The following is a 13806-nucleotide window of genomic DNA, read 5'->3' on the forward strand; positions in this document are numbered from 1 at the left end:
GGGGGGGACCAAATATCCACGGAAGGAGTTGTAGTTTTCTCTTTAACCACTACACTTTGCTTGCTATAGGAAAGGTAGGAGGACTGGAGAAGTCTCTGAATCGTTTGTTTAAAGGCAGGGGATAGCTGAGGAGCTGGCTTAGGGGCAAGAACACTTGTTGCTCATGCAGAAGACCAAGGGTGTGTTCCTGGAACGTACATGGTGGCATCAGGTCCAGTTTCAGGGTATTAAGACAACCTCTTCTGAGTTGTGTACCCAGAGTGCACATATATACATATTTGCAGGCAAATATGGATGCACATAAAATAAAAGAATGAATCTTTTTTAAAATAGAAATGACCATATACGATCTTTTACTTACATTTTAATGTTACAGACAAAACTTCCAAGTCCTGGACTCTAAGGAGGCTCTTTTCTTAGCCTTCCTCCCACAGTCTACCTTAGTGGCTAGGACTACAGGCATGCATCACTATGCCCAGCTTCCTACTACTTTTTTCTTTTTAAGAAAATGCATCTGCCTTGTCTGGCCTCAACAGGAGGGGAAGTGCCTAATCCTGTAGACTTGATGGCCCAGGGAAGGGGCATGTGATTGGGGGGCGGTGAGGGTGGGGAGCCCTCTCAGAGGAGGAGAGGGGTATAAGGAAAGAGCTCTAGGACGTAAATAAGAATATTGAATAGTTCACTAAAAAATAAGAGACTGATATTATTTTAGATTCAGTGATAATCCCAAACTGCTTAGGTTAAAGCTAAAATACAGCAAAAACATCTAATATTGCAAGTTTTCTAAGAAAAAAAGAAAAGAGAGAGGGAGGGAAGGAAAAAAACAATCAGAAATATTTCAGAAATCTTAAAGTTATATAAAAAGTATTTTCATAGGTAGATATTAAGACATTGTTAATTACTTGTAACATTAAAAAACTTTCAAAATAACAAAATAATTGTAACTATAAGTGTGTGCATCCATGTGTACATGCATGTGTGCATATGTGTGTTTAGAGAGCAGCGATTAGGAGGCCATTCTTTCCCCTCACTATGTTGGTCTAGGGAATTTAACTCAAGTTATTAGGCTTCGTGGCAACACATTTATCCACTGAGCCATAGGGCTAGCCTCTCAAAATATATATATTTTTTAATATTTAGTGTTCTTCTTGGTGAAACATAAATTTTCTTTCTTTGGTCATAAAGTAATTCCTCATTATACAAAAGAAATGACAGGAGGCTGGCAAAGAACAAAACATCTTAACACCTTAATATTTACACCTATTTCTACTATTTAAAATAAGATTGTTAATATTTAAAATTATGAGGCAAAATTAGCACTGGATAAAATATTCATTTTGGAAAATATTGAAAAGGAATGTATTTTCCATTACAATTACTGTTTTCCTCAGTAACTACATATTTTTCTTAATCAAAAAATACAGTCATTGCTTTTGAAATGTTTTTAATTTCATGTGTATGGCTATTCCAGTACATTACATGCACAAAATACCCATGGAGTCCAAAAGACGACAATGGATCCCCTGGTACTAAAGTTTATAAGTATTGATACTACCACTCTGGTGTATGCTGTCTTATGGATCTGAATCAGGGCTCTGTGCATGCTAGGCAAGCATTCTACCAACTGAACGACATCCCTAGCTCTGAAACAGCTTTATCCAGAGAAGAAAAGCACTCACAGGAAAATACAGAGCTATGCTGAATTGGTCCAGCAGTGTAAGTGCTGTACCTAGTCACAGTGTGGCTTGAATGTAGGTGATAACTGTGCTCAGACGTCACACTGTCAGACTCCCCACAGCTTGGTTTTTATCTGCTTATTACATAGGTGCATCTTTCTCAGACCTAATGATTAGAGAATGGGAAGGATCTGAGAAAAATTCTTTAAGCTAATAATCTCATTTATTTTAAAACATATAATTTATGGTAACTGAAGACTAAATCAGCTTACTAATAACTAAAAAATATATGTGACAAAATAGTTCAAACTCCATTTTAATGAATGCCAGAATTCATATTGCAAAGAAAAATAAGACAATCCCTACTTAGTATTGTAACCTTGTTGAACAAAGAATGTTTTCAACCTTATTTAATACATGGAAATAAGAAGGCAATCTCTGACTCATATCCGAATGTCTTAACAGCAGCTTGTGGGATATCTTTAATCACAAGTAACTATTCCTGGGAACTGTGTCTTCAGATGTTGTGGACATTTATATAATTAAAAACATCAAAGTCCAATCCAAAATCTGGGTTTGAAACACCTGTGAGCAAGAGAAGACACTATCTGAGAAAAGACTAGTTCTGAATGGATTAGTTCTCTCTCAGCTAGGATTTTTTAGTTTAGAGTTTTGTGTTAATAACTCTGGTAGCGGAAAGTTAGTCAAACAGCAGCTAGACATTCTGAACACTCTATGTGAAGAAGCCGTGCTGAGAACAGTCTATAGGAACCAGTACCTGATTTTGTCAATGAGAAAACTGAGGTCTTGAAACATTCAGTATCTCTCCAGGACCACAGGGCTACATACACTCATGGGGATACTTTAGCAGGGTCTGAAGCCATTCATTACTTTATAGCTATATTATGTGGATAATAGAATACAGCATAATTTCTGACTCTCACTAACAATCAAACCAGTAAAGTACTGCAAAATACAATACCATGATAGGAAACATGTGTTACCCATTCTTAAAAACTAAAAGAATAGTCTCCAATTACCACCTTATCATGTAAACACATATTAAAATATATGAAAAGGAAGTAAATTGCCCAGAGTCCAGAATGTTCTTCACTCTGTGTCTTTCACACTATGATAAAGGTTTGTTTTTTTTAAAAAAAGACATTTTTTGTAACTCCTTTAGAATTTCCAACAACATATTTTAATCCTATTCCTACTCTCGTTCCAGCCCGCACCCTCCCAGACCTTCTATCCATATATAAATGTAGCTTGCACACTGCATAAGAAAGTTCCTTCTTGCTGCAGATGGACATACAGAAGCACACTAGCCAAAGCACAGAGAATGACGGCCCATAGGGTGCTGCCAACGGGTGGTCCACTCACAAACGACCCGTTCAAGGGAGACTCAGTGCAGCAAACATATTTTAGGAGCCAATAGACCAGCATGTCTGCTACAAGGTTGTATCTTCTTTATTAAAGGTTAAAAAGTCTTTATTTTTCACTCTTCCCCTTCAAAGGGTTTCTCTCTTTAAAAAAGAAAGAAAGAAAGAAAGAAAGAAAGAAAGAAAGAAAGAAAGAAAGAAAGAAAGGAAGGAAGAAAGAAGGAAAAAAGAAAGAAAGAAAGAGAGAGTTCAAAGAGCTTTAAAAAGCTATCAAGGAAAATCTACCATAAATGACCAAAAAAAAAAAAAAAAAAAATCAAGAAAATAGCAGAGATTCAATTTGATTACAAAATATGCTGGTAAGGTTGGGCTTACCAGGCTGAGGTTTTAATAAAAGAAGCGTACAAGATCAAAGAAAATGATACTCTCTGGGGGTGGGGGAAGCTGAGGCAAAAACAGCATTGAAAACATAAATGATGCCCAGAAAACTTTGAAGAAAAAGCACAATGAGCTGCACAGGCCTGGAGGCTTGACTGAACTGCAGTGTAGGCCGCTATTCAGCTAAGGCCAGGTACAGACAACTGTGGGGTACATAGGCATCCTACACAGGCAAAGCCACCAGAGAAGTGTGCAGAAGGCTCTGTAATTGGTTGAGTGATCCTGAGTGAATCATTTTTCCTCAGCTCTAGACTGGAAATAATACCTGTAGTGTGAGCAAGGGCTATAGAGAGGATTAAATGTTATAATAGAAATAAAACTTACTGCTAAACCTGGCAGAAATTCGTTTAACATTATGAGGAAAATCCAGGAGAGGAAATCACTCTAGAATGCCTGCTCAGACTTTAAGCCCCATGAACATTTATTTTTATTATGTATGCATGTGTATGTCTGTATGGAGGTGTGTGCAGATGAGCGTGGGTGCCTGCAGAGGCCTGAAGAGGACATCAGCTCCTCCAGGGATGCAGTCACTGCCCCATGGATGCTGAGAATGGAACTCAAGTCTCTATAAGAGTGCTAAGTGCTCTCAATCACTGAGACATCTTTCCAGCCCCTCTAAGTTAGGTTAAATTAAACAAGACAAAAATGGGTTCCTGAATAACATGAATAATATTGAAGAATTTATTTATCATATTTGAAGAAATAGAAATACTGTTTAAAATGGTACACCTCAATTCATCTATGATATCACTAGCAATCAGGAAACAAGACTCCACACAATCCTCATCTATGAAGTACAGAACAATTTGATTCTGATTTCCCAAGTAACTCTTATTCCTGGTGCTTCAGTAAACTGATACAAAATCTGGTTTTGATATATAGAATACTATTTTATTATTTATTTTAAACCTTTCTTACATATTTAAAAAATATACAGGGGTTCAGAACAACCTTAATAAAGTGACAACACTTCTTTAACAGACTTCTGAAGTCAAAACACCAGTGTGCAGATATGGTTGGCTTCTGTGTCAAGAGTCATAGGCACGCTTCATTAAATACTTTTCATAAAATACAAAAGTCTGAAGTGATAGGAAGAAAAATTCTCAGTAGTGTGGTAGAAAGTTTCAAACCTCTTCCAGTCAAGAATTTAGGGTAAGAACATAAGCTGCTCTGCTCACATCCACTTTACTACAGCTGAACCTAATTCCCCAACTTATTATTACACTCAGCACACTAAAAAATAACTTCATCCCTGCATTTGAAAACAGACCATTATAAAACAAAATACTGACATATCTAAACTGCTTTTATAAGTATACTACATTCCCAGCAACTCTAAGAATGCAGATTCATCTAATATAAATATCTGAATAACAATGACACAAAAGTATTTCCACTTTAAAGTTAGTCCATATATATGTTTTCCAATGTTGATACCTTAAACAACATTGATATATGAATTGTGCTAAGAAAACATTAGGCACAGATCATGTAATATAACTTATATTTTTGTAAAAATATAGAATATGCAAATACACACAACACCAATGAATAGTGGACGTGCCAGTGAGCTGCTGCAGACCTAGGATATCACTGCAGGGTCGGGCTTCCTCTAAAGGGCATCCTGGGCAGCACAGAGTAATACCTCGTTACTGCCGAGTAATCTGCATCTGCATTAGTATTACTGTGGGCTTTAGAGAGAAAATTAAAAAAACACTTCACTATAGCCAAGAGGACTTTACTTGAGGCACATGAACTAACTTTAAAGAAAGCTGGTAGAAATGTTTTCAAAATCCACTGAAGTATTGAATACTTCAGTACCTCCTAGCTACTAGATTGCTTTGTTTGAAAAATAACTTGTTTACCATCTTGACTGCCTTATACAGAGGATTCTTTCATCAACTAAGACACTTCTAGAATGTGTCCCACAGGATTAAAGAAAAACTGAAAAAGCAATAACAGGTACTGAGAAAAGGAACAGGAAACCAAGTGGCCTTCTATACAGAAGGAAAGATACTACTCCTTTCTGTGTGCAGTAGAAATCTGTGCTAGGGAGATGATGGCAAGAACACAGGCACAGAGATTGTATGACAAACAACAAAATTTAACACTGTGCATCCTCTCTAAAGGCAACACAACTTATATAGACTGACATGTCTCAACGCTCTGATGGCAAGGCGACATTTGGCCACATATATGTATTTGCACTTCTCATAAAGGGAAGTTAACAAATAGTAACTCCCACAAGTATAAGGAGTACGAACACAGAAAAAGACTAGATAGAAGACAGACACATGGATAGAGAGGACACAGAAAGAGAGATACCAAGGGGTTTGCTCCTATTTTGTAGTTCCTCTTCTATCATCAGTGATGAGGATCTAACACTGAACATATATTCACAGGCTGTAGTTATCTTATGAGATTATTCTTCAAACACCCTTTCCCAATTTTTTTGACTTGCACAAAGGAAATAAAAAAGATCTTTAATTTAATTCTTCACTTCATGGTCAACTATTCACATAAATATTTCTCTAGGGCAAATTTCCAAATGAATCAAGAATACAATCCAAAACCACTGTCACATTACATTTGATTTACTATGTAATTCTCTTCAAATGGAGCAGGAATTTGCTCGTCTCCTAGGTTTGGGATCTCGTGCTTCCTGATCTTTTACACACACACAAGATGTGCACATCGTTTCAGAAAGCCTTCGGAGGCCAAGGCGGAAAACACTGTTGGAGAGGCTGTATATTACACAGTTACAAAAACTATTGCTTATAGCAAGCCAGGTGGTTAAGAAGGACAGTGTTGGATTTTCCAAGACACGAGAACTTTCTAGAAGAAAGTAAATAATATACGGAAGCCATAGCATGTAAAACACGCTAGTTATCCTAAATAAAACCATGGCGTAGCGACGATCAGGGCTGTGTCCTGCTTCCCTAGAGGCATCTACTTCATGGCTAGGGAATCGGGCCCTCCGGTCATTTATCTCTTTGGTGTGCTGCCGGCAAATTTTGAAAATGTGAAAGTAAGTGAAGCAGACAACCAAGGCAGCAGGAGCATAAAGTAAACAAACAATAAAGCAAGTAAAATAGGCACTGGTAAGCCAAGATGTGGCACACCATTCAAAAATGTCACCATGGTAACCAGGTTTGCCCCAGCCAAAAAAGGAAGGCAAGAAAATTAGGCAGGAGTAAATCCAAATCATAATAATGCAAATTCTCAGGCGACAAGGAGTGACCAGTTGATTGTAGGAAAGAGGCTTGGTTATTGCAAGATATCGATCCACACTGATGCAAGCAAGACATGCCATAGAAACGCTTTTTAGAACTGAAATAATATATCCAAACACCTGGCAAGTCAATGACTCATGAACACCTGTAGAGTAATGAAGAAGGGACAGAGTAGGAACCAAGCAGGTAACTCCAACGAGGAGGTCAGCATATGCCATCGTCTGTATGAAGTAGCTGGTAGTATAATGATGTAACAGCGGAGCACAGTGAAAGACAAAGATGACTGTTAAATTCCCAGAGATGATCAGAAATGTCAGCAAAACAATGACAACTGTCTCAAAGATGCAGACATCCTCCACACTGTAGTGACCAAATCCAAGTGGGCAGGAGTGATGCTCGGACACATTCACAACGCTACTGCTCATGTTCAGGATCCTCCATTCAGTCCACCTGGATTCATTCATGGCTTGAAATTAATGGAATTTGCAGCTTTGGCTCCAAAAAGCAGGTACCCGGGCCAGCATCTGTTAAACTCTGCAAATCAGTGTCTCAGAACCTGCTTCAGTAGAAAGTGCCAGTGCCTGTATTACAGCTGAGCATCCCACAGTGCCTGTATTATAGCTGAGCATCCCCCAGTGTGCTCAGGTCTCTTCATCAGCCTTAGTTCACCAGTGACACATCTCAGATTTGTGGGATAAGGGAGGAGAATGAGCTAGAAAGGTGAAAAGAGGTCTCTGGTTAGCTCCCTCCCGTGCTTACAAGCAACGTTTGCAGATACAGGCACTTCTACAGAAAATAGATTTATCAGCTAGTACTATGAAAAATTAAATTTGTAAAAAAAAATCAGGGGAAGAAATGTTCCTCTTAAGAGAAAGTTTCTTAGACATCAACTAGAATAAAAACTGAAGGAAATAATCCTAAACTGTCTGAGGTCTCCTGCTCCTCCCATGATGAGCTGCAATGAAAACTATTCATATTTTATAATTTAAATAATTAAGATCCTAGTTTTAGATGAAAAGCCAAGAGAAAGTTCTTATGACAGTGTGTCCTTGGCCTCAGAGGTTCACATCTGATGCTGATGGGAAAACTTTAGGAGCCATTTCTCTTACAACAATTCTGTCAAGTCTAATTCCCAAAGGTTCATTTGTGTGGACACAATGAGGTACAGTGACAGCAAAAGTCAGGCTCCAGATTTCCATATAATGCTTATGAGAATAAAAGGTAACTTCCAGTGGGGAATGCATGACACAATGAAATAGTGTGATAACACCTAAAAGTAGAAAATAGGGAAAACTTCTGAAGTCCTGATTCTGTATGAATTCTTTAAACATTTGAAAACACCTTTAGCCCACCCCAGCTGCTGTAGCTGCTAACAGCACTGTAATTTATATCTATTCTATTTTAAAATAAAATCTTTGGTATTAACTTCAGCATCTATATCTGAAAATAACTTTCATTATTTAATATGATATTTCCTTATAAAAAAGGTATAATGAAGTGTACATCTGGAAGTAATTCCTCACATTTGCAACAATGCCCCAATCTCATAAATATAGATGAATTTAGACCATAATGGAAACCTCCCTGTACACTGAGCACATTTCACTGGAGATGTTGCTCTTACCTAGTCCTCAAGTCTTTCTAGTAGGCTTCATATTCCAATTTATTAGACTTTTCTTATTTTCACTAGTTGACTAACACATTCAATCATTACTTCAACTAAACACTTGAAAGTGGAAAATTAGCTTGTTTATTATATTTACAGTTATTAACAGCCATATGTTAAGAAAATACCTTGCCTATTTCTGTATTCTATTTTAAGCAAAAGCACAATTAAAGCAGGGCCATCAGGTAGTTTGGAAATTAGTCTTGTTTTTAAAATACCTCAAAATATCAAGATGGATTTAAATCCTGGACTTCGACATACTGCGATTGTGGCAGGGCAGAATCCATCCGAAAGGCTTCCAAGGTCATTCTGGTACCGTTAACATTTGCCAAAGTCTTTTTCCCCAAGTATAGGCAATTTGGGGAGTCTCTTGTCACTCTTTGTTGTCACAGCTTTTGAAGAACTAGCATGCACTAGAAATGAAAACCTTTTCTTCAGAAACAATGTAGCAGCTTAATAGAAAGCATTCTTCTCAAAGTTATTTTCTCGTGCAGCAACACATCATTCAGGCAAGTCCTTTTCTGACAGCCACGGGATATTCCTCCTTGGACATGCTGAGTTTCACTTATCAGAAAATAGTTCTCGTTATAGGAATAAGGTGATGCTTCTTATGTACATTCATTCTGATCAGCTACGAGACTGGGCTGCTTGATTCAGAAGTCCGATTTACTGTTGATGCAGCTATTGGGAAGCTGCCGGGAGATTCTTTCCAGTTTCTCAGTCTTGCTGCTTCCACCTGAGCCAGTGTCTGCTCCTCCTCCTCCTCCTCCTCCTCCTCCTCCTCCTCCTCCTCCTTCCCCTCCTGAGCTGATGAAGAACTCACCATCAGAAAGGTGACTCGGTCCTCCTGCCCCAATCTACAGCACAGCCAATGGCTACTGCAGCTGAAACTGTCACTAGGTAACAGTTGCCAGGCACATGCAGGCTTATAGACTTACTCTGCGATCTCGGATCAAGATTGACAAAAGAAGACAATGAAACTGACCAATCCTCATAATATGTAAACGGTATGTAAGGACTTATGGAGGCATTCTCCTTAAAGCATTTGCACAAATTATTTCTTATGAATAGTACTAGGGAAACAAAACTGGCATATCCCTTTAAACCTTGTAGAGAAACTACCACAAGGTACTATGACACTAAAAGTCAGCAGTAATGTAATACTCTTTGGTACAAAAAACATGAATTATTAAAAATCATTCAAGTCTCCCATAAACTAAATCATATGACTACTGTTTTTTCACTATAAAACAGTCATATTTTTATTAGAAATTAAAAGTCAGCTAATCGTCTCTTTAGTACCTACCACACCCACATGAACGTGCTGAGCTTAGCACACTGAACACCAGACTGGACCATGACAGTGAAACCTGTCTGAAGAAATACCTGGGTCAAATATGATCTCAGAAGACAGGGAGCATCTGAATAAACAGGAACAATTAGTCTATGTATAACTTACTACACTAAACATGTCAGAGCTAAAGAAATCCATCCCACAGTGCTTGAATTACATATATTTAAGTTTATAGAGGCAAAATACATATTTGCTCAAGTATTTTATGTATATTAAAACATTTTTATGTAGGTTTACATACCACATGCAATCATTTATTTATTCTAATCCTATTTCTCATAGTTCAATACATTAAAAAACCTACTAAACAATTGTATACAATTGTTATAGTATTAAAACAAATCAGAAAAATAAAAATATGAATGGAAGACAATACTTGTTAAAAACATATCCTAATTTTGCTATGGGCTTTTATACTTTGTTTTTATAAAATTCTTAAATCTCAAGCCTGAGATGGTTCAGCATGTAAAGGGCACTTGTCACCAACCACTATGACAACCCACATTTGATCCCCACCCATGTCACTGTGGAAAGACAGAACAGAGTTGCACAGGTTTTCCACCAATATTCACATGTGTACTCCAGCACAAGCATGCCCATGGAAGCTCTAGGGAACCCTCTCCCTTCCCTTCTCCCTCTCTCCCTCCCTCCCTCCTTTTTCTTATCCTTCTCTTTCTTCCCTCCCTCTCCCTTCTCTTTCTTCCTGCCCTTTAATAAATAATACATATAATACTTTTTAAAAGAGTAAATCTCTATGCAACAATTACAGTAACTGCTCCACAAATGGACAAAGAGAAAACTTTAGAAGGAAGTATGACTTGACTCCAATGACAGAGTTAAGACACAGAGACTAGAAATGGTTAAAATTGTCATTTCTAACACTGTATCACTAAATCAGATCCTCTTCTTTCTACTAATAACTGCCATTCAGAAAATATGTTAGAAAGATATCTTCAGGTTTTATAAAGATGGTTTATAAAGCATAGAACACCTATTCTGCCCCCCATGTTAAGCTGTCTTTCTGGAAAACTGTGCTATTTTTAAAGTCTTCATGGGTGGAATAGAAATACAGAAAGATAGTACACATCTCAACAGAAATATTTATGAAACAAGTTAGAATAGTAAATCTTAAGATGAGTATGTTTCATTAGTCCCAAGATGTGCTTGATAGTCTATGTCAACTTGACACACAAACTAGGACAGAACCTCAACTAAGCAAATGCTTCCCTAAGATCCTACTATAAGGCATTTTCTTAATTAGTAATTGATTGGGGGAGTACCTAGCCTGTTGTGTGTGATTCCATCCCTAGGCAGGTGGTCCTGGCTTCTATAAGAAAGCAGTCTGAGCAAGCCAACAAACGGTACCCCTCCGTGGACTCTGCATCAGCCCGCATCTTCAGTTCCTGCCCTGTTTGGGTTCCTGTCCCAACTTCCTTCAATGATGAACCCACGCTTTGGAAGTAGAAGCCAAATAAATTCTTTCCTACCCTCCACCCCCGCAAAAAAAAAAAAAAAAAAAAAAAAAAAAAAAAAAAAAAAAGATGAATATGTTTAGTTTTGAAAAGTAAATATTTATGTGTAATTGCAAAAGTTACAAAGTATTATTTTACAGGGAAACATTGAACTTAAACAGATTAAATCATTTAAATTAAGTGAGAAAAGAATATTCCTTTTTTTTTCAAGACAGGGTTTCTCTATGTATCCCTGGCTGTCCTAGAACTCATTCTGCAGACCAGGCTGGCCTCGAACTCAGAAATCAGCCAGCCTCTAACTCCCAAGTGCTGGGATTAGAAGCATGTGCCACAACTGCCTGGCGAGATAAGAATATTCTTAAACATTACAATAAATATTCAAAAGAAAATTATATATGCTAAATATTCGTGTTTGTAGACATGCCATCCACTCTATACTACGAAAAGTAAAAGTTAAGCTTTACTAGAAAACAATTTTAGAAATCAAGTACTAAGGGCTGGAGAAATGCCTCAGTAGCTTACGGCTCTTGCAGAGGACCCCACTTCTGCTTCTAACACCCACATAGCAGTTCACAACCACCATAAGCTCAAACTCCAGTTCTGTGAGATCTGATACCCTCTTTTGATCTGCACACACCCAGCACACACTGCATACACAAAAGCTCATATAAACATACATAAAACTCAACAAATGAATCTAAATGCTCTTAAAAATTAAGTGTCACTGATCATTATTAATACTCAAGTTACCAAAATTTAAATCATTTAAAAATACACATATTTTAAAAGGTATTAATTATTCCTAAAATTAAGAACATTGTAAGGAAGCGCACACCTATAAAAACCTACTCATGTAGAGGAACTGAAGCATTTAATTGCTTTAGTTTCACATATTTTCAAATATAATACTAGAGAGGATTTTAATCTAAAAGTATTATAAGCAACCCATGGTTGCATGGGATTCCAGGATATAAGGTTACAATGGGAAACAGAATTTAAGCCTCCATTCTTCCTTCTACAAAAATAAATAAATAAATAAATAAATAAAAACCAAAAAGGTGTCAGAAGTTCCGATAAGACAAGATTTCTTTTATATTAAGTGACTCTTCTGGCCCTTGGCTTTCTTTATCAGTTTTTCTGGTAGTTACAGGAAATAATTGACAATGTGGAGCTTCAATAACTGGATCAGTAATATATATTTTCTAGCACTTCACATACACCATGCCTTCTTTTGAGTTAAAGAATCACTCTTCTCATCTTAGCGTCTGGGTGTCACTGCCACCCTTTTTATCATCACTAGCAACTACTTCCCTCTCCTTTTAATTGATGGGTGCTAACCAGAAAAACGCAGAGATGTCTTTGGTCTTACTTTATAATGACTTCCTAAAAGCACAAGCTATAATTTATTAAAAGAAACAGCAGAAGCATGAATTTTTAAAATTTAGACTGTAATATATATGTTATTTCATTATTTAATCACCCAAACAATGCTCTAGAAAGCAGAGTAAGTGTCATAGTTGGAATCAGAATCACCTCCACAGGTTCCATATTTCAATACTGGGTCCATAATTGGTGGAAATGTTTAGGAATAAATAGGAGGCCTGGCTTTGTTGAAATAGGAGGTGTGTCACTGGGGCTGGACTTCGGTGTTTCTAAAGCCCAACCCACTCCCAGTTAGCCTTCTTGCCCTGTGCTTGTGGATCAAGATGTAAGCTCTCAGCTACTGGTCCACTACCATGTCTGCCTACCTGCTACCATGCTACCTACCATGATAGCCATGGACGTTTTAGACCTCTGAAACTAATGTCCTCCCAAAACCCATTGTTCTGTAAGTTCCCTTGGTCATAGTATCTTATCACAGCAAGAGAAATGTAACAGTAAGGGTAAGGCTCTTAATGCCAAGTAGGATAAATAACAGATGATGACACAAAAGAACCATATGAGCAGTACTAACATTGCAAATCTCTATTTTATTCTGTATTTCATAAAAGGTCCTATAAAATCTTGTCTCCATTTAGCTGTCTATTCTCATTTTCCTTCTAGGATATTTGGGTTAGACAAACTCTCCATATCTCAACACTGTAAGCACAGGTTCACTGTGCTGCCTGCTGCCTCAGAGTACTTACAATGGCTGCAAAATGTGCTACCATCTTTCTCTCATTCAATTCAATGGCAATCTTTCCAATAACTTCTTCCCCTGGGAAAGCGTCTCTGAGTTCCCAAAGAGCACCGAACCAGATCCTATACTTACCATAACTTGTAATTATTTATTTCTCTCACTTGTCTTCTTGAGCAAGTTGGAGCCTCATGAGGGACCAACACTTGCTTTGTTCACTATTATATCTAAAGTGCCAATTTAATACCACTGGGCACAGAATAGGATTTTAACAAACACATTTTATCATAATCTTTATATAATACATATGGAAACAACTAGTACAAACTTCAAGGACAAAACAATACAGGTTTTTAAGGTTAAAATAAACAAAACCACTGAAAATCCTTTGTATAACAAAGACATCCAGGAAGAAGTCGGAAAATATGACCAAATTACAATGAAAAACAGTTGATCTCTTCATATATTT

The 13806-nt window shown here is 37.3% G+C and overlaps 2 protein-coding genes across 8 annotated transcripts in view; both read right to left on the minus strand.

The window, feature by feature from the left end:
• Window positions 1-13806, minus strand: part of Rabgap1l (RAB GTPase activating protein 1 like) — a 723114-nt gene that overhangs the window by 346572 nt on the left and 362736 nt on the right. The gene's annotated exons all lie outside the window — the stretch shown is intronic.
• Window positions 4371-9137, minus strand: Gpr52 (G protein-coupled receptor 52). The gene has a single exon (XM_031386764.1). The coding sequence runs from the start codon at window positions 7191-7193 to the stop codon at window positions 6108-6110; it is 1086 nt and encodes a 361-aa protein (XP_031242624.1). The 5' UTR covers window positions 7194-9137; the 3' UTR covers window positions 4371-6107.

This window comes from Mastomys coucha, unplaced genomic scaffold (genome assembly GCF_008632895.1).
Source record: "Mastomys coucha isolate ucsf_1 unplaced genomic scaffold, UCSF_Mcou_1 pScaffold1, whole genome shotgun sequence".
Taxonomy (NCBI): Eukaryota; Metazoa; Chordata; class Mammalia; order Rodentia; family Muridae; genus Mastomys; species Mastomys coucha.

Excerpts from the sequence above, each read along its gene's own strand:
- Gpr52 (XM_031386764.1), bottom strand. The coding sequence starts at position 7,193 with ATGAATGAATCCAGGTGGACTGAATGGAGGATCCTGAACATGAGCAGT.